This window comes from Monodelphis domestica, chromosome 4, assembly GCF_027887165.1.
Source record: "Monodelphis domestica isolate mMonDom1 chromosome 4, mMonDom1.pri, whole genome shotgun sequence".
NCBI classification, from domain to species: domain Eukaryota; kingdom Metazoa; phylum Chordata; class Mammalia; order Didelphimorphia; family Didelphidae; genus Monodelphis; species Monodelphis domestica.
This window is the reverse complement of record NC_077230.1, coordinates 412,121,385-412,143,112: the sequence shown is the minus strand read 5'-3', so window position 1 is coordinate 412,143,112 and position 21,728 is coordinate 412,121,385. Positions and strand designations below refer to the sequence as shown.

Genomic DNA, 21,728 nt, shown 5'->3' with positions numbered 1-21,728 from the left:
CACAAACGTTTTCTCATCTGATCTTCCCTTACCCTCCACCCGAGTCAGCCCGTCTACCCAGATGGTTTTGCTGGAGTGTGGCGGCTGTGGCTTCTTGGAGCCACAGGTGAGAGCTGGGGGGCAGGTGGACATCACAGGAGGAAAAGAGGCCCCAGAAGGGTTTGGCATGCCTCACACCATCTCTAGTAGTCTTTCCTGAGCACCCCATCCTCCCCATGCACCTTACCGGATAGTCAGAGGGACAGTAAAAGGCCTCTCCCTTAGGAAAGACTTCGGCAGCTGAGTAGAAGGATTGGAGAGCGAAGCGATGGGGAGCAGGAGACAGATCAGGAGGCCATCGGAATCCTCCAAAATAGAGCTGAGGAAGGCCTCAGTGAAGGGGATTAGATTAAAGGGCTCAGATGTGGAAGAGAGAAATGGCAAGGCTGGATAAGTGACGGCCACCCAAGGAAAAAGCTCCCTCGCTAGAGAGCACACTGTCCACTCCGCCATGCTCCCAAGAGGATAATCAGGGTCCCAGCCTGTCCTGACTCCTGGACATTTACGGAGATGATCCTGAAAAGTGAGTCTCCTGCCCAGCCTTGGTGATGACGGCTTCCATCACACTCAAGCAATGGGGCATCAGGCCATTACACTGAGGGACCATTCACCCAGAGACATGGGAAAGTGTGGACTCAAGAAAGGAGACAGCCTGAGGCAATGCCAAAGTTTTCAGACCTGTTTCTGTGCATGTGTATGTGTTTAAGCATAATCAATGACCCGGGCCTGATCTATCGCAAGAGGAAACTAAAACTGAAAAATAAAAGTGATTTATCCAAGATCAACAAGACTTCCAAAGATCTGGGACAGGTAGGGAGGGACCTCAGAGGCCAAGTACCCCAGCCCATTCCTCAGCCGGAATCCTCTCCCTCATCTGCCCAACACTCCATTCTCCAGCCTCCACTGGAAAGCATCCAGCCAAGGGACACTGGGCCCTCCCTGACGTAACCTTTTCTACCTGGAGACTCATGCTTAGGAAACGTTTCCTGACATTCCCTTCTTGGCAGCATTTGCCCATTCATTCTGGTTCTGTCCTTTGGGGCTGAACAGACTAAGACAAATCTGAGGAATCTTCTGAAGTCAATTATCAATTTTCAAGTGTTCCCTTGATTCCCTGCCTACTCCAGAGCTTTCATTCAGTTCTCATGTGGTAGAAATCTGAGGCCCCTCACTGTCCCAGCCATCTTCTCTTATCAACGTCCCTCCTAAAATATCCTATCTGGGATGCTTATACTTTCAATGGAAAGGTGTCATCTATTTAAGACAAATCTTTCTTTCTTTCTTTCTTTCTTTCTTTCTTTCTTTCTTTCTTTCTTTCTTTCTTTCTTTCTTTCTTTCTTTCTTTCTTTCTTTCTTTCTTTCTTTCTTTCTTTCTTTCTTTCTTTCTTTCTTTCTTTCTTTCTTTCTTTCTTTCTTTCTTTCTTTCTTTCTTTCTCTCTCTCTCTCTTTCTTTCTTTCTCTCTTCTTTCTTCCTTCTTTCCTTCCTTCCTTCCTTCCTTCCTTCCTTCCTTCCTTCCTTCCTTCCTTCCTTTCTTTCTTTCTTTCTTTCTTTCTTTCTTTCTTTCTTTCTTTCTTTCTTTCTTTCTTTCTTTCTTTCTTTCTTTCTTTCTTTCTTTCTTTCTTTCTTTCTTTCTTTCTTTCTTTCTTTCTTTCTTTCTTTCTTTCTTTCTTTCTTTCTTTCTTTCTCTCTCTCTTTCTTTCTCTCTCTCTTCTTTCTTCCTTCTTTCCTTCCTTCTCTCTTCCTTCCTTCCTTCCTTCCTTCCTTCCTTCCTTCCTTCCTTCCTTCCTTCCTCCCTCCCTTCCTTCCTTCCTTCCTTCCTTCCTTCCTTCCTTCCTTCCTTCCTTCCTTCCTTCCTTCCTTCCTCCCTTCCTCCCTTCCTTTCTCCCTTCCTTCCTTTCTCCAAGTTGATGCATTGAAGGCTACTTGTCAAAGATCAATGTTCTAGGCAGTGATATTTTGGACTAGAAAAGCTAGGGTGCCTCCAGGAATCAAGCTTGGCAGAAAGGTGTCGGATCAGGCAGACCCAGCCATAAGTTTGGCAAAAGCTACTCTCCCTTGCTTTGTCCTTGCAAGCTGAAATACAAAGAAAATGAGGGTCAAGAAGCAGGAGGGACACATAGAATTACTGAAATGAAGTTACAGAAACATCTACATATGGTGGGGTGGACAGAGCCCTAGGCTCAGGGTCAGGGAGACCTGTGTTCATATAATGCCACTGTCACTACCTGTGTGCCCATGGGCAACCAATCTATCAACATTAAGTGCTTACTGTGTGCCAGTTACTCCTGGAGGCTCTCAGGATAAAAGAACAAAGACCAGAACAATCTCCCCTCTCAGGGATCTTCTGTTTTAATGGGTACATAAGTAGTGCCTTTTCACAAGCTGCTCTCTATGCCTCAAATGCTCTCCTGCTCCCCTCTGCCTTCATTGAAGACTGTTCAAATTTTTCCTTCTGCAAGAAGTCTTTCCCAGTCCACCTTAATGCAAATGCCTTCCCTCTGAAAGGAGCTCCCATCTACCCCAGAAATATCTTATAAATACTTGGTGGCCTGCCTGTTGTCCCCCTCTTTAGAATGGGAGCTCCTTTTGGGGTTCTTAGTGACCCAGCATTGGCACATTCCCTGGCTCTTAATAATGATTGCTGACATGGGCGGTTAGGGAGCTCAGTGGATAGAGAACAGGCCTGGAATTGGGAAGACCCAGGTTCAAAGGTGACCTCAGACACTTCCTTGCTGTGTGACCCTGGGCTAGTCACTTAACCCTGTTGGTCTCAATTTCCTCATCTGAAAAATGAACTGGAGAAGGAAATGGCAAACCGCTTCAGGATCTTTGCTGAAACAAAACAAGACAAAACAAAAACAAACTCAAATGGGGTCATGAAGAATTAAATATAACTGAAATGACCCAACAACAACTCTACAAAGCAGTCCATGGCACCTCTGATCCAGTCCATCCTCCCTCCCCCATGTTCCTCCATATTTGTGCCTAATATCCAAGTGAAGGTTTCCCATGATTCTCTTCCATCTGGGCTCAGCTTAGCCAGAGGATCTATGTGTCACGTAACTTATTTGTACAACTGAAATTTGGAAGACTCACACCAGTCAAGGCTACCCCCTATTTCTAAATTTGAAATCGACAGTAATGACTTTGGAAAACTAGGAGGAGCTCTTCAAGTTTCTGTGGGCTCCCTGAGGACAAAGACTGCATCAGTCAATGGAAAAAATTAATTAAGCACCTACTAAATACCAGGAATCATGCTAGGTGCTAGAGACAGAACTGAGATGCACCCTCCCCGTGACTTTACCATTATCTTGTACATATAGATAAGGCCAGTGCTTATCTACATCCTTGTTGTATTCCACCATCTCCAGCAGCTAGCAGCCTCTTTGAAAATGGCAACTGTTTTACTGTTGGACAGTGTCTGTAGGGAAGAGAATGTTACTAAATGTTTATTAAGGGGGCAGCTAGGTAGCTCAGTGGATTGAGAGCCAGGCCTAGAGATGGGAGGTCCTAGGTTCAAATCTGACCTCAGCCACTTCCTAGCTGTGTGACCCTGGGCAAGTCACTTGACCCCCATTGCCTAGCCCTTACCACTCTTCTGCCTTGGAGCCAATACATAGTATTGACTCCCAGACAGAAGGTAGGGGTTTAAAAAAAATGTTTATTAAATTGAACTCTTCATTCACCCTAACTATAGTGCTTTGCACATAGTAGGTGATAGAGAAATGATACCTGAGGTAAATTCAATAGTTGTGTTGACTTGCTTTGTGTGTCAATGATGCTTGGCACAAAGTAAGTGCCTAAAAAGGCTTTATCTGTATATTACCTATGTATTCATTTATACCTTTGTCTATTTAGCTATATTTCCATCTGCACTCCCATCTATCATCTTTCTATCCATCCATCTTTCCTTCTATCTATCAATCCATGTATCCGTCTCTCCTTCCATTCAACCCCTCATCCATTCATCATTTTATCTATCATCAATCCTTCCATCTATCTAGCCATCATTTCTGTCTTTCAGTCCATCCACCTATCCATCCAATTATCTATCTTTTTGTCTATCTATCTATCTATCTATCTATCTATCTATCTATCTATCTATCTATCTATCTATCTATCTATCTATCTATCTATTTAGTGGCAATTCAGTGGTTAGAGAGCCAAGCCTGGAGACCAGAGGACCTGGGTTCAAATTTGGCCTCAAACACTTCCTAGGTGTGACCCTGATCAAGTCACTTAACCCCATTTGCCTTGTCCATCGGTCTTAGAGTTATCACTAGGACAGAAAGTAAAGTTTTTTTTTTTAAAAGAAAGTAATAGGAATTTAATGGAATTGGTGTCTTACAATTGGGCTTAAAAAAAAACAACCCTCAGAAAGAGCTGAGTGGATGGGTGGTATAGTGGACAGTCATGGACAGAGCACTGGATCTAGTCAGGAAGATGAGAGTTCAAATCTTGCTTCTGACATTTCTTAGCTGTGTGACCCTGAGCAAGTCACTGTTTGCCTTAGTTTCCTCATCTGTAAAAGAAGATAATAATGGCATACACTTCCTAGTTTGTTACAAAGATCAATGGTTTTGGGGAGCACCAGCATACATCAGCAGCTGCAGCCACAAGGGGAGCAGGGGACCCTGGTCACAGTCCCAAGGGGTAAGGAGTTCTTGTGGTTATCACAGACCAGAGCACAGGCCAGGAGAGTATTAGACATACTTCTTACATCATACCATTTTGGAAGGACTGATAGTATCATCTCTAAAGACAGCTGCAAAAAGAACATGGAGCTTGGAACAGTGCTTCCTTCAACACAGTTACAGAGCCCAACTTTAGTAATTTTTTTCTTTAAAAATTTTTTCTTTTAATACATTTTCACATAAAATTTTAGAAGTTTTTTAATTATCCAAATTGTCTCCCTTCCTTCTTCCCTCTTCCCTCCTGGAGCTGACAAGCAATTCAATCTAGGTTATACATGTGATATCACGTAAAACATTTTTATATTATTTATTTTTGTAAGTGAACAATCATTTAAAACAAAACTCCAAAACATATGCCCAAATAAACAAGTGATAAACCATATGTTTTCACCCATAGTTCTTTCTCTGGAGATGGATGGCATTCTTTGTCATAAGTCCCTCAGAATTGCCCTGGATCATTCTATTACTGTTAGTAGCAAAGTCTACCACAGTTGATCATTCCATGCTATTGCAGTTACTATGTACCATGTTCTCCTGGTTCTGCTTATTTCACTCTGCATCAGTTCACTTAGGTCTTCCCAGCTTATTCTGAAATCATCCTGTTCACCATTCCTTAGAACACAAGAGTATTCCATCACCACCATATTGCACAGGTTGTTCAGCCATTCCCCAATTGAGGAACATGCCTTTAGTTTCCAATTCTTGGGAAAAAGAGCAACTATAAATATTTTTGTACAAACAGGTCTTTTCACTTTTTAAAAATCTCTTTGGAATACAGACCCAGGAGTGGTATTACTGGATCAAAAGGTGTGCATTCCTTTCAAAACCTTTGGGCATAGTTCTAAATTGCCCTCCAGAATGGTTGGATCAGTTCACAACTCTGCTAGCAAAGCATTAGTGTCCTAGTTTTGCCACATTCCTTCCAACATTTCTCATTTTCCTTTTCTGTCACATTGGCCATCCTGATGGGTGTGAGGCGATACCACAGAATTCTTTTAATTTGCATTTCTCTAATAAGGAGGGATATTGAACATTTTTTCATGTGATTATTGATAGCTTTGATTTCTTCATCTGAAATCACCTTTTACCATTTATCAGTTGGAGAATGACTTGGATTCTTATAAATTTGATTTAGTTCTTAATATATTTTAGAAATGGGTCCTTTATCAGAGAAACTTGTTATAACATTTTCCCTCCAGTTTGTTGCTTCCCTTTTAATCTTGATTTCATTTTTTGTACAAAACCTTTTTATTTAATATAATCTAAATTATTCATCTTATATTGTTCTCTCTTGTTTTGTCATAAAAATTTCCCTTCTCCATATATCTGATAAATAAACTATTCTACATTCTCTTAATTTACTTATAACATCACTCTAGGTTTAAACCATACACCCATTTTGGCCTTATCTTGGTAGAGGGTGTGGGATATTGATCTAAACCTAATTTTTGCCAAACTATTGTCCAATTGTCCCTGCAGTTTTTGTCAAACAGTGAGTTCTTATCCCCAAAACAACTGGGGTGTATGGGGTGCTCAGGGAGGGGTAGCATCTCTGGTATGGAGGGCTTGTCGTGCCCTCTTAGGGCAGCTTTCCAGCCTCTGACCCCCACCTGACACCCAGCTCTCACTTGTGGCTCCCAGTAGCTGCTAGCATGTGGCAGCGGCCACACCCCAGGCAACGGCTTCCACAGGATGGCTAAACCTTGTGAGGGTAGCCATCGGGTCGTCGTGGACCCCTGGTGAACCAGGGCTTTGCTCACCCAGCATGTGAAGACTGCTTCGGCTGAACAGGCAGAAGAAACCAATAAGAAGGTTCAATGGCTGAGATGGCGACGCAGCAAGGCACTGTGGAGTGCTTAGGGCGTGTTGGAGCACAAAGGACAACACGGCCATCCAATGCAGCTGAGGAAGTCTCCAGGTGTAATGACTTTTCTTGCCACTGGACCCAGGCTTCCAACGCCGAGAGAGTGGGACTGTCTCTGTGCATCGGCTTTTCCACTTAAATCTCCATGCACAAGTGTCTTTGTGCACACTCATCTATCATAGATGAAAACGCACAAAGACAATCGTCATCCTCCGTTAATGAGAGACTACCACTACCATCCCCAAAACAGGGATCTGTGGGTTTATCATAAACTGTCTTGTTGAGGTGATTTACCCCAAGTCTATTCCACTGATCCTCCCTTCTGTCTCTTAGCAGCTACCATATTGTTTTGATGATCCTGGCTTTATAGTACAGTTTGAGATCTGGTACTGCCAGGCCACCGTCCTTCACATTTTTTTCCACTAGTTTTTTTGATATTTTTAATAAATCTCTCATTTTAAAGAGAAGCCAATGGAAACCCAGAAAGCTTTGTTATCTTCTACAAAAAGATTTTCCTGCTTTCACTTAATGGTAGACCTTCCTTCTGAGAGTATCTCCAATTTATTCTGTCTACAGGTTTTATCCTGGGTTTTCTGACTTCTAAGCTAGTGCTTTTCCCACTACATCACCAGAATACTGAGAAGCCAAGTATCTTGGTGGGCACAAGGACCAACTCTACCACCCAGCATCCACCTGCCTTCCCTCTGCCCCATCCCCCCACCAAGAGTAATATGCCCTTCTCTTCCCCCCCAGCCCCCAGTTTGATGGAGCCCTGAGCCACCTAGGCTTCATGCATAAAGTGGAATAGCTTTGGGTGGAGTCAGCTTTTGTTCTTTAAAATAATTTTTTTTCTATTACTATGGGTGAAAATTCATCTTTAGAAATGTATTCTTTTGGATAAACAAAGAATCTACTTTTAAAATACATTTGGAGAGGGTGGCATTAGTAGTCATCCACAATCTAGGGTGAATTAGTGGCTCATTAGTGGGAGAGTTGGAACCAATACTTAGTATTGATTTTAAGACAAGGTAAAGGTTTTCAAAAAGGAAGGACGAAATAGGAACTTTAAAGGTTGTTTGTGTGTGTGTGTGTGATGGGTGTCACAGGTGTGATGGGTGTGCAGCCTTCAGCTTCACCCAGTGAGGAAGGATTCCAGACTATTAAAGCTGTGGGGAAGTTTTCTGCCCTCATGAACTGACTAGTTTCACTTCTTCCTATAGCTTCTGCAGACATGGCGGGGCTACAGGCAGGAATAACCTTGCCTTCCTGGGCACCCGGAATCCCAGCCTTGGGGCCCCCAAACAAATCCCTTCAACAAGGAAAAAACACGGAAATTTAAGGGTGAAAAGGAGGTGACGGTGGAGTCCAAACCACAGTTTCATGAGAATCCCGACCCCACCTACTCAATAAGGGGTCACTGAGTCTTCACTTCTTTCCTTCCTTCCTTCTTTCCTTCCTTCCTTCCTTCCTTCCTTCCTTCCTTCCTTCCTTCCTTCCTTCCTTCCTTCCTTCCTTCCTTCCTACCTTCCTTCCTTCCTTTTAATCTTCATATGAGGAAGCTGAATGGTTTGAGTGGATAGAGAACCAGATCTAGTTACTAAGACCTGAGTTCAAGTCCAGCTTCTTACTTCCTAGCTATGTGATCATAGGCAAGTTCTTTAACTTCTGCTGCCTCACTTTCCTTATTTGCAAAATGGGAATAATAATAGCTCCTACCTCTGAGGATTACTGGGATGAACAAGTGAGGTATTTGTAAAGGACTTTGCACACCTAAAAGTGTTATATAAATATGAGCTATTTCTATATCCATAGTCCAAAGACTATTTGACATTTTGATTGTTGTTCTCTGGATGCTAGGTAGCTTTTATGGTACCTAGAATGGAATACAATAACTTTCTAGTTCTTAACCTAGGTTCTGGAGAGAGAGAGAGAGAGAGAGAGAGAGAGAGAGAGAGAGAGAGAGAGAGAGAGACAGACAGACAGACAGACAGAGAGAAATGAAGAGAGAGACAGAGACAGACAGACAGACAGACAGAGACAGAGAGAGAGACAGGGAGAAACAGATAAAGAGAGAGACAGAGAGGCAGAGAGAGACAAAGAGAGAGGTGTCAAGAGATAAATGGATAGATGTATGAACAAATAAATGGATGGATAGATAGGTAAATAGATAGAGAGATGATAGGTAGGTGTGATGAGGGATAAATGTTAGGTGTTAAGATTACAGCTATGAAAAGGTAGCTTGGTTCAGAGAGGGCTGGCCTCTGATACATGCTGGCTGTATAAACTGTAAAAAATAGACTCGAATACAGGACTACAATCCCCATGAGCCTTTGCTCCACTTCCCCAGAATGCCTTGTAATCTCACCTTGACCGAGATCGAGAAGGTATTTAAGCTGATTCAAAGGCTTTTGAGGGTCTTGGCTCTTTTTGGACTTCCATTTTGGTGCAGGCTCGTCTCTTGCGTGATGTGAGGTTATTTTGTCTAGGCCTCTGGCCTAGGCACATGTTTCTTACTTGTATATTCTTTAATCTTTAGCCTTTAATAAACCTCTAAAAATATAATACTCCTTGCAGAGAGAAACTAATTTCTACCTGCCTCAGTCTCCCCATCTCCCCTAAATTTAACCATTACAAAACCAGAGGCATGTCAAACTCTCAGAGCCCTAAGGTAGTGTTCTTAAATCTATTTTGACAAGGCATCCCAATCAGACAAAATGTTGTTTACCTATAAAGCACACACAATTATCATTGTAAAAATGTTTCGTTATTAAACATATCCCAGATTGGTCATTAAAAGGAGATAAAGGTGAAATAAATAATTTAAAAGTACCTTTATCTTCTTTATTAATAATCCAGTACCCTTTTTACTTTCACTATGACTTTTATTTTAGTAAGAACAGTGAGATTAAATATAGTTTTCTAGATATTTTGTAGATGCTAAATATTTGTGACCTATTGTGACTCTCACATCAGTTACTACCCATTTCCTGTTTGGGTGGACTCAATTTCATTTTTTATGTGTTTTTTCCATACTTAGAATGTTTATGTAATACTTTATTAATAATTTAATAAATAACAATCCACTTATATAATTTATATATAATTCATGCATAAATAATTTAACAAATTAATAATTTAATCCAAAGCTCTCTTAGGAATGTGGCAAGTAAAAATTCTGAGCAACTGGGTTCTGGGTGAGAAAAATCAGCTAACTGATTAGGCTAGCAATAACTATTAAACAAACGGCCCATGATCTCTCTAGATGATCAGAGATAATTCATCTAGAATCTTGAATCATTTAAATACAATCCTACAAGCTCATGATTCACTGGGCTAAAAAACCCAAGATATATTTCTTTCTTTTTCTTAAAACATATTTCTACTGGCTAATGACAAATGATAAATGATAAATTAGCTCCAAATTCAAATTCATTAAACATTAATTAAACACCTACTAGATACCAGGCATTGTACTAAGCACAGATAAGAAAAAGACAGTCCCTTGTCTCTTTCAAAGAAGAAGCCATTTATAAAAAGACTAAGAAGCAAGGAACTATGGGAAGATGATCTTTTATCTCATATTCATTTTCAATTACTAAGAAAACCAAGAAAGAGACCTGGGAAGATAAGCCACAGAAGTTTTCGGAAGCATTCATCCCTGACACGGTACATTTTTCCTTTAAAGAAATCTTGACTACTCAGCCTAAAGGAACAAATTTGCATCCTTTTGCAGAAGAGAAATGAAAAACGTGGGGCAGTTCTGATTCCAGGAATCAGAAGCAAGTTCAATAATGCTGTAGATGCGGCTGACTTCACTGCAAAACCCAGAAGCAATCAACGTTTATGTGAAACTCCTGTGCTAGCAGGAGTTAGCCTGAGCTAAATGAATCAGAGGATACGGATGGCCAGACGTCTACTGATATAAATGTAGATCAGAATTCAGGGGATCCGAATATGGATATTATAAATGAAGCTGCTAATCATGATTCTCTTCCGAGAATAAATTCACAAGGACAGTCTCACTTTTGGAACACTTTAGTTGGTCAGGAAATCTACAGGTTTTTTCAAGGATTTCTAGTCCATCTCCAAGTGGAGTCTTGCAAGTTTTCAAGAAAATGTGAACCCTCAATCCCTCTGATTAAGAATAATAATGAGGGGGCAGCTGGGTGTCTCAGTGGATTGAGAGCCAGGACAGAGATGAGAGGTTCTGGGTTCAAATCTAGCCTCAGACACTTCCCAGCTGTGTGACCCTGGGCAAGTCACTTGACCCCCATTGCCTAGCCCTTACCTTACCACTTTTCTCCCTTGGAACCAAGATGGAAGGTAAGGGTTTAAAAAAAAAATAGTAATGAAATGCCCAGTTTGGCTCAAGAAAGCGATAATGATTTAAATGGTGAAACATGCCTCATTTCTGAAATGGGATGTTCTTCACTATCTCAGGAAAGCTTGCAGTGATCACAGGACAGCTTGGATTTTTCAGCTCTGAAGCAAGGATTCCGACTGAGAGGAATCTGACTGTAATTCCAAGCCACCTGATAATCAGAAGTCACAGAGCTCTCATCCACGTTGGTCTCTGTTTGCAAAAAGAAAAGACTCAACTTCGGGAACAAGATACCCTGAAACTGGACCTCAGATGGCTCCACCAAGGGCTAAAGATGATGCCAACCTGCCCCAGAAATTCTGAAGAGCTTACTTCCTGGAAGAAGCCAGACCCACTCTCTCCTGGCCAGAAAACCGTACTCCAGCTCACTCCAGAAACAGAAGATACATCGAATAGATCTGAATGCAGCCATGCCCAGAGAGCCATATTCCAGTGAGTACAGGCTGCTGTTAGGCTCTTGTACTGCTGTGAGACCTTAATGCCTTTCGCAAATACAGGGAAACAATGTTCTCTAAAATGGGTCTATTCTCAGATAAATACAGACATTTGGAATAGGAACTATATACTCTTTGGCTGAATTTGTATTTTTTTTTTAAACCATACCTTCCATCTTGGAGTCAATACTGTGTATTGGCTCCAAGGCAGAAGAGTGGTCAGGGCTAGGCAATGGGGGTTAAGTGACTTGCCCAGGGTCACACAGCTAGAAAGTATCTGAGATCAAATTTGAACCCAGGACCTCCCATCTCTAGGCCTGGCTCTCCATCCACTGAGCTACCCAGCTGCCCCCTTTTATTTTATTTAAAAAAATTTTTAATACATTTTTGAATAATCTACAATTTTTCTTAATGCAGTATTCCAATAAAGAGAATAGTTAGAACCTTCAAGTATTCTTTGAGACTTCAAATTAAATAAATAATATAAATTAAATAAATATCTCAGAATAAAAAAAATGATGCCAACCAGCCCCAGAAATTCTGAAATTCTGTGTTGAGGTAGATTCTATGATGATTCCCATTTTATAGCTAGGGAAACTGAGGTGATTGAGAAATTACATGACTTTACTAGGGTCTCCCTGACTCCAATTCCAGCCTCTGTGATCTTATCCATAGCTTTTTGAAAAAGCACTTTATACCCTGTGGCAGGGTAAATGCTATTATCCTCGTAATGAGGAAACAGAAAGGGTCAGGGACTTGCCCAAGGTCACACATTTAGTAAAGGTAGGATTTGCATTCATGTTTTCTTGACTGAATAGTCAGAAATCCTGGCAAGCTGCTCCCCACTATTATTGTCATTGGATCCTGTTTATGGGCGATTAAATGTTCTTTTTCTCTATAGATGAGAAGATCTTTGAGAGCTGGGGCTTCTTCCCTTTTTCATCTGAAATTCTAGTGTGTGGCACATAGTAGGTGCATAATAAATGCTTGTCAGTGGATAGAGCTGTAAGGAGAGACCTTAGAGTTTATTTAGTTCCACCTTCTCCTTTTTTATAGGTGAGGAGGCATGCCCTAGGGAAGTGGGAACTTTCCCAAAGGAAGCAGATATTAGCATCAGGATTCGAATTCATATCCCAAAATGAGGGACCTCAGAGGTCATCTTCTCCAACTGCCTCCTTTTAGAGATGAGGAGACTGAGTCCCAGCAAGGGTCAGTGCTTTGTTTCCTGGCAATTCTAGTAATGTCTATGAGTCTCTTCTCTGAATTATGTTTTTATGATATAATATAATTATAATAGAATAATTCTATTTGGGGAATCTTATAGCATAATAAGTGTTTTTATATTTTGATGATCATATGATTTTGTTACATGTTTTTACAGTCCTATAATTTAATTATGTATTTTTTTTCTTAAAACCCTCACCTTCTGTCTTGGAATCAATCCTGTGTATTGGTTCCAAGGCAGAAGAGTGGTAAGGGCTAGGCAATGGGGGTCAAGTGACTTGTCCAGGGTCACAGAGCTGGGAAGTGTCTGAAGCCAGATTTGAACCCAGATTTTTTTTTTTAATCTTTACCTTCCATCTTGGAATCAATACTGTGTCTCTGTTCCAAGGTAGAAGAATGGTAAGGGCTAGGCAATGGGGGTCAAGTGACTTGCCCAGGGTCACACAGCTGGGAAGTGTCTGAGGTCATGAATCCAGGACTTCCTGTCTCTAGGTCTGGCTCTCATTCTATTGAGCCACCCAGCTGCCCCCTTAATTATGCATTTTAAACATCCAAAAACATATTAGGATTATAAAGGGAAATAATTATGTTTATAAACATCCAGTTATTGAAATATTAGGCAAGGGTACAGACCCCAACTTAAGAACCTTTGATCAGATCTCACGCCCTCATTTTACAGAGGAACAAACTGAGACCCACTAAGGCTCCAATTTTCACAGGTGACATAGGGACGAGTCTGAATCCAAACCCAAAACCTTTGGATTCTGCAGCCAGCCCTGGTCACTAGCCAAGTGGCTGGTTATCTGAGGCGGCATGGCTGGGAACGTAGTGGGCTGAGTTAGGACAGAGAAGATTATCTCTGTCACTTCCTCTCTTTCTGGCCCTGGACAAATTACTTCCCTCTCTGGCCTTCAGCTCTTTGGCTGAGAAATGAGGGAGACTCTGATGTCCCTTTGTGCCTGGCCCTCTTGGAGTCAGTTTCTTGACCTGTAAAATGGGGATAATAATGCTTGTTGCTTCTTCCTCTCAAGACTTGTGCTGGGGCTCAACTGAATTAACATGAGTAAACTTTGCAGGCTTGAAGGCTATAAATGTTAGTTATTGAATTATTAGTCTACACCTGCAGGGGGAACTCCCAGGGCCCAAACTCCCTTTACTAATTCAAACTTGCCATTTTTTCTCACTTGGAAGTGCTGAAGACACTTAGAGTTTATGTGACTTCTTTAAGGTCACACAACTAGAATCCTGGTCTTCCTGACTTCAAGGCTGCCACTGTGTGCTACGGTCTCTCATTTTGATTATTTCAGGACATTTGTGTCTACGTTTACGAATCAGAGCATAGAATGAAACATCCCAGAATGATTTCCAAAAGCATCTGGGTGGCTCAGTAGATAGCCAGGTCTGGAGACAGGGAGGTCCTAGGTTCAACTCTAGCCTCAGATACTTCCCAGCTGTGTGACCCTGGGCAAGTCACTGAAATCCCATTGCCTCGCCCTTATCAATCTTCTGCCTTGGAACATATGTTTATTATGACTCTAAGACAGAAGGCAAGTATTCCACTTTGCTTCTCTATGACAGGATACTGATGTGTGTGAAGATGGGATTAACTCTCCCCTGCCCATTTTTAGATTTAATCACCAAAAGTATATACACCCCACTTATCCTTAAGTATGGGGAAGTCTGTGACCCACGTGTGCGACGGTGGGCGACAAATCAGAAGCCACTGACTGCCCCCTGAGCAGTCCTAAGAAAATTCATAGACCATAATTGGTCGACGTAAAGTTGAAGGAAGGCACAGGAAGTGATGAAAGGAAAGGTCTTTAAAAGTGGCGACAACTTCCTGTGGCCAGCTCTTTCTCCTTCAACCTGACCCTGGGGGAGCTCCGGCTGAGGACCTCAGACTGCTTTTTTCTGTTTTCCCTTAGAACTACCATGTGGGTGAGTGAAAAAGGATGATTCCTTTCCCTGGCTTTTCTGGAGTGGCCCCTCTTCTTGGAGGAGTCCTTGTGGCTAAAACCCTTGTTTCATTTACCTCTGGGCCCCTTTTACTGGGGCCTCTGAAGCCCTGCCTGGTTTGAACCAGGCTGGAGTAAATATCTACTTTCTCTGATTTTCTTATTTTCACGCTTTCTCCTTTTGTAAAATAAACTACCATAAAAAGTCATTTGGAATTCCTGGCAACCACACTCTTATAAATTTAGTCCAACCCTTTTATTTTTATCCCTTACATTCTGGCCCTTACACATGACCACAATTGACTATACATGGTCTCACTGGACCATTGGGGAAAGGGGGAAGGATCTTGGAGTACCAAGAACTCTGGGGGAGGCAAAGGTTTAACTAGGGTAAAGCAACTAGTTTTTTGGTGTTTTTTTTTTTTACCCCAGGGTGTTACATTTAATGATTTTTAAAATTAATTTAGAAAAAAGACTTTAGCATTTAGTTAGCAAGGATAATTTAAATAGGAAGCTGACAGATGGTGATCTAGATTGAACTCCCTCTATGCCCGGCTATGTGTCCTCTGGCCCTAGGTGTGGAAATTCCTTTTTATAATCATTTAAATAAAAATAGGGTACCATTATCCACCAGCAAACTGCAGGAAACAAGAGCCCATTAGGCCAGCTGTCATTTCACTGCATCTTCTCTCTATCCTAGAACAGCCACCCTCTGAACCTGGACTTGAGCTCTCTTATTGTTCAGTTATTTCCAATTCTTTGTGACCCCATTTGGGATGTTCTTGGCATAGATACTGGAGTGGTTTGCCATTTTCTTCTACAACTTATTTTGTAGACAAGGAAACTGAGGCAAGTTAAAATGACCTGCCCAGGGTCACACAATTAGGAAATGTCTGAGGCTAGATTTGATCTTAGGTCAAACCCAGCACTTTATCCACTATATCACATAACTGTCCCTCTTCTCCCTAGAGGAGTTAATCCATTCATCTTTGGAGTTCCTCCCTGGGGCTCAGTTGTCCTAATAGATGACTGGGTCCAAATTCACCTAACCCTGCTATCTCTAGCTGACCTGAGACCATAAGTTATATTCTCTCCAGCCACAGGAAACCAGGGCCCACTTAGGTCTTTCAGTTGTGCTTTTTTCTTTTTTAACCTTACCTTCCATTTTAGAATTAATACTGTATATTGGTACCAAGTCAGAAGAGCAGTAGGGGCTAGGCAATGAGGGTTAAGTGAATTTCCCAGGGTCACACAGATAGTCTGAGGCCAGATTTGAACCCAGGACTTCCCTTCTCTAGGCCTGCTTCTCAATCCATTTAGTCACTTACCTTCTTCTCAGTCCAGCTTTTACATATATTCTTCCTCTCTATTATCTAAACCTTCCATTTCTTGCCCCAGAATAATATTAAAAACTACCTGGAAATCATGTATTAATCAACTGTCCTGTGGTTCCACTTACCATTGCTAGGATTCCCCAGGCCAGAACTCTCTTCCACCACTCTCCCATATGTATAGTCTCTAACATTAGAGCGCAAACTTCTTGACTTGGGGACTATGTTTTGCTGGGAGCCATCAAAGACCACACTGATATGGTCACACATGGAAACCAGGGACTGCAAAGCAGCCCCCAGGAAAGATGGAAATACCCACAGAAACCCCCCTAAGTGACTTTCCTTATTAACATCTCCTTATTATTGGAATTGCTATGATTATTATTCTTACTTAGTCCCAGGAAAAATAGATGAGAGCAATATGCTTGCAGGGTTAATACAGATATCCCATTCTGTCCCCCCAGAATATTAACAGGAGATCCCACTTACAAAATTAAACCTAAGAATTCTTATATACCCACTTAGATAAGACCCTCTTTTCTAGACATAAAAACTTCTAGCAAATCTGTGCTCTGAATTCCCCAACCTAAATCTGGGTCATGTTGATTCTACCCTCTGACACCACACTTAGCAACATTGTTTTGTTGAGTATCTCCTTAGACTTTGCGTCTGTTGTCAGGTTGTATGGAAACATGTATGTTGAAAAATGATTGTGTGCCAGAAAAGCATGTACTCACTAAAGTTATAAAATAAACACACCCTGTGCAATGGCAGAACACTGATTGATGCCTAAGCACAGGTCTGAGAACTCAGTTGTCTCTCATCTCTTATTTGCCTGACTGCTCCACGTCGTCAGAAGGACCCTCCTTTTTGAGAGACTGCAGGCTCGGCTCTCAAAAATGCTTCACTCTAGTCTTTGTTTCCTGAGAATCAATGCTTGAGAATAGTAGGTGCCTAATAAATACTCCCCCCCCCCCATTTCATTCATTTATTCATTCATTCGCTCATTTAGGTTCCCCTCCAGGAGTGATTATTCCCCATCCTCATTTGAACCCTAATGATACAAATAATGACCCTTCCCAAGGCAAAGTGGGCTTCAGGTAGATTTATTCTGCTTGAGTCTGAAATGCTCAGACATTGAACACACACCAGGTGCTTGGGAAAATAGACACAGGATTACAAATCTCTACTCCAAGAAGCAAACTGGTTGGGCTAGCCAGGAAGAGGTAATACAGCAGCAGCTACAATGTGTGGTTGGATTACATTTAATGAAATACCTCAACTGGGTCATCATCCATTCAGGCTCTGGACCTCTTGTAATCAATGGTCCTGGCTGAAAGACATACATATATATTTTAAAAGAATTCAGTGGTTTAATAACAGTCGAGATGTCATTTGAAACAGTCATTTCCCCCCCAAAAGAAGCTCTCCAGGTTTAGGCTCACAAGTGTTGGAGATCTGGAATTTCCATTCTCATATCTGCCTCTTGGCGGAGACAATAGCTGTGGCAGGGACGGACTGCCCTGGGCTGGGACAGAAGGGGAGGAAGCACTGGACACATAGCTGGCCCGAAGGACAGGCCCATCCACCAAAGCTGGTCTCATGGACTGCTTGGGACTAACTGTGGGTTGCAAGCACAGGATTTGGGCTCAGTCTTCGGTCACCACACTCTGCATTTCTTCTTAGGATGCATAACTGTTCCGTTGGGGCAATGGAAGGCTCTAGAGAAGGCTTCAAAGTTCTGCAAAGACCCTATCACCCTGAAGGATACAAGTAGGAAGAGGGGTGAAAATGTAGCTACAGAGATGTCTTCTGGCCCAGGGAAATGTAAGCAATCATGAAGGCGATTCTTATGACTTTAGCATCTCAGAATGAGACTTAGGAGATATCAAGAGTGGACAAGAACACTGGTTGGAGTCAAGAAGACCTGACTGAGTTTAAATCCTGTCTCAGACACTGGCTGTATGGCCCTGGGCCAGTCACTTCTCAGCCTCAGTTTTCCCTCTCTGTAAAATGGGAAAAACAATAGCACTGAGTGAGGTCTCTATATAATAACATGCATAACAATTTTCTAGGTTTTAAAGGTTTGAAAATACTTCACAGGCATTCTCTTCCTTAATTCTTACAATGACCTTTGTGAAGTGCTATTATCCTCATTTTGTAAATGAGAAAACTGAGGCCTAATGGAAATGTAGGAATGATACATTTATAATATCTGATATATAACATACATATATAATGTATACATATGAATGTACAATGCATTCATCTATAATACATTATATCATAGAATACACATATATATTATATATGTTATCTAATATGCACATTATATGCCATATAATTATACATATCACAATGAAAATATAAATGTATTTTGTATAGATTATATATAAATTATATATGCATATTATATACATCACAATAGTGGTAATATTAATCAACAATAATCATTATATTAATAATTAATAGTGATTGAAATTTGGTGCAATATTATATAGGCATAATATATAATTATTATAATACATAAACAATTCATTCTATGTGTATTATAAAATATGATAGAATATGTTACATTTTATAATATATTATAAAATACACGTGCTAATATATTATGTAAATATATGATAATTACATATGCTATATTATGCCATATGTCAATATCATATATAAATAATATGTAATGTATACTATAAGTATAATATAATACATAGCTATGCAAATGTTGGCTATTGCCATTATCATCATAGAAAGAATGGCCACAGTGTGGCCAGGCAGGAGAGAACTGGAAGCAAGGGAGGACTGAATTCAAGTCCTTCCTCTGACATATAACTTCATAACCACTTAGTCTTTTGGCAAGGCTGTAAGATTATAAATTGTAGGGACAGTGCTGACTTAGACTGGTAAAAGGAGTTTCCTTATTTGAGAGTTGATGCCAGTAAACTTACAGGTCCAATTCCTGCCCCTGTCGCCATTGCTATCATGGGGCCTCATGCCGGCTTTGACACTAACTCTGTGCCTGTCCTTTGGGTACCTTGTTGCCTCCATGTGTAATGGAAGGGGCTAATAGTTTTTTTAAACCCTTACCTTTCATCTTAGAATTCATATTGTGTATTGGTTCCAAGGCAAAAGAGGAGTAAGGGTTAGGCATTGAGGGTTAAGTGACTTGACCAGGGTCACACGAGTACTAAGTAGCATTTATTTTTTATTTTTTAAAAACTCTTACCTTCTGTCTTGGAATCAATACTGTGTATTGGCTTCAAGGCAGAAGAGTGGTAAGGGTTAGGCAGTGGGGGTGAAGTGACTTGTTCAGGGTCACACAGCTAGGAAGTGTCTGAGGCCAGATTTGAGCCTAAGACCTCCCATCTCTAGGCCTGAGAAATGTCCTTTATTTTATTTTTATTTATTTATTTTTTAAAACTCTTACCTTCTGTCTTGGAGGCAATAAAAGAGTGGGAAGGGCTAGGCAATGGGGGTGAAGTGACTTGCTCAGGGTCACACAACTAGGAAGTGTCTGAGGCCAGATTTGAATCCAGGTCCTTCTGAGTCTAAGCCTGGCACTCTATCCACCATGAATTTAGGGTTTGGGTGCTGCCCCCCAAACTCCTTCTACCATGCCCCCAATCACTCCCCTATTCCAGTCAGGAGAGGGTAATAAGAACAATCTTTCCAAATCCATCCACTCAAGGATACCCCATTTAAAATCAACTGGTTCATGAATAAGGAAAGGCCAGTTGGTTTGTTTCTTTCTCTTTTTAAAAAATCCTAACTTGTGTCTTAGAATAAATACTGTACTTTGCTTCCAAGGCAGAAGAGTGGTAAGGGCTGGGCAATAGGGGTTAAGTAACTTGCCCAGGGTCATAGAGCTAGGCAGTGTCTGTGGTCAAATTTGAACCCAGGACCTCCCTTCTCTGCTCCTGACTGTCCATCCACTGGGCCCCCCAGCTGCCCCTGAAAGAGGCCAGTTTCTAAGAGGGGTTTCTTTGGAGTGGAAAAGTCCCAGCATCTTGGGGACATTCAGAGATTTGGCTTCCTTGGCCTTAGCAGATGAGGACAGATGGCTCTGCTTGCCTGTATTTCAGGGGACTGTGGACATCTGTCTTTATGGACTGAGAGGCATACTCCGGTCGGTAGGAGCCGCACCAAACCTGTGTAGAAAAGAGTGTGTGTGTTATCATAGAGCCCTGGGCAGCCGTCCACACATCCCTATGGCAGAAGACACCAGGCCAACCTAGAATTCTGTGCAAGGCTGTAGGTTCCAGGAATGAGCCCAGCCCCACCAATGCTTCCCATCCGCCATGCTTCCTGTCAGCCACTGTGTATGGATGTGGAATAGGGAGGGTGGAAAGACACGGAAACCACTTAATTCCGTGCCACGTGGGGACGGCTCCAAGGACTGGGCACCGTTAGCTTGAGGAAGGGTAGCTGTGGGGAGGGGAGTCCCCAAACCAAAGCTGTCCCTGCTGGGCAGGGGCCGTCTCCCCCTCTCTGGAGCTCTTTCATTGGAGATTGTTGTTGGGCGTAGCATAAACATGGAGATTCCTTTGGGGGCACGTTGGATGAGACACCGGCTATGGTCTGTTCCAACTCTTAAATGATGGGATGCTTTGACTCACTGGTCAAGTGGCCTCATGCCAAGTCACTGTCCTTCTCTGGACCTTGATGTTCTCATCTGTCCAGTGGGCTACACGAATATGGCTCTGCTTCAAGGCAGGATGGCTATGAAGATAACAGGAGCTGGGGGCAGGGATGCCAATGGAGTTGGCCAAATGTTGCCAAGCATTTAGGGATTCTGTTGTTTAGTCACAGCTGACTTTTTCTGACCCCGTTTGGGGTTTTCTTGGCAAAGATTCTGGAGTGGCTTGCCGTTTTCTTCTCTGGCTCATTGGACAGATGAGGAAACTGAGGCCAAGGATTTAAATTAATGTCCAATAACTTCAAGTATTATATTTTGTAAAGTTTATTATCTGACAAAGTAGAGCCATGTGACTACGTGTTTCTGTGTGCTCAGAAACTCTGTGTCCACAGCTGCCACCAGAGGAAGAGAAGAGAGCCAGCGATGGAACTCCACATAATTTATATCCTGTCTACGTCAGTGTGTAACGCCAGGAAGAGAGTGGGGATGCTGGGAAACAGATTCTAATTACACAAGGGACTTGCCCAGGGTCACACAGTGGATAAGTATCTAAGGCCAAATTTGAACTCAGGAAGTTGAATCTCCGGGCTTAGCGCTCCATGCACTATATCACCACCCAGCTACATTTAGAGGACCTGAGTTCAAATCCCACCTCAGTCACTTTGCCTCTGGGCCTCAGTGTACACATCTATAAAATGAGAGACCTCTTAATCTGAAATCTCTTGTGCTTCATATAAAGAATTGTTTTCATTTCAGTAGAGCCTCAACAACAGGATTGTCCATTTAATGACTGTTGATTGCAGAGGAGGACTATAACTTTCCTCGGATGAAGGGACGTTCTGTGAAGGTCCATGGGTAGAGTTATAACTAGGAATCTTGGTACCTGGGAAAATTCACCTGGGGTGGGGGATAGAGAACTGGGGTCCTGCTGAGCCTTTGTTGGGGAGAAAGCCAGGGAAGGACGGGCATTCCACAGGGAGAAGGAAGCTCACCATCTGCTATTTCTTCTTTCAACACATTTTTATTGCTAATGAGGCACTAAGCTCAGTTGTTGCAACACCATAGGAGAGATGTTATAGAGGAGCGAGAACCCTCTGTAGTTCAGCCCTCTGGGGAAAAGCCCCAGTCACCCTACCCTAGTTGTGGCTTGGTCTGTGTGCGAGTTACCT

The 21,728-nt window shown here is 42.0% G+C and overlaps 1 protein-coding gene across 3 annotated transcripts in view; it reads right to left on the bottom strand.

Moving 5' to 3' along the window:
* Positions 1-17,013: 17,013 nt before the first annotated feature.
* The window catches only part of MMEL1 (membrane metalloendopeptidase like 1), a 70,171-nt gene continuing 65,456 nt past the window's right edge, over positions 17,014-21,728 (bottom strand). For 2 of the 3 annotated variants that reach the window (XM_007491688.3, XM_007491690.3), the window contains exons 23-24: positions 19,995-20,071; positions 17,014-17,683 (exon numbers count right to left, since the gene is read on the bottom strand). In XM_007491688.3, the coding sequence (XP_007491750.2) occupies positions 17,584-17,683; positions 19,995-20,071 (177 nt within the window). In that variant the 3' untranslated portion in view covers positions 17,014-17,583. The remainder of the gene's footprint in view (positions 17,684-19,994; positions 20,072-21,728) is intronic. The other variant, XR_466497.3, reaches the window with a different exon arrangement.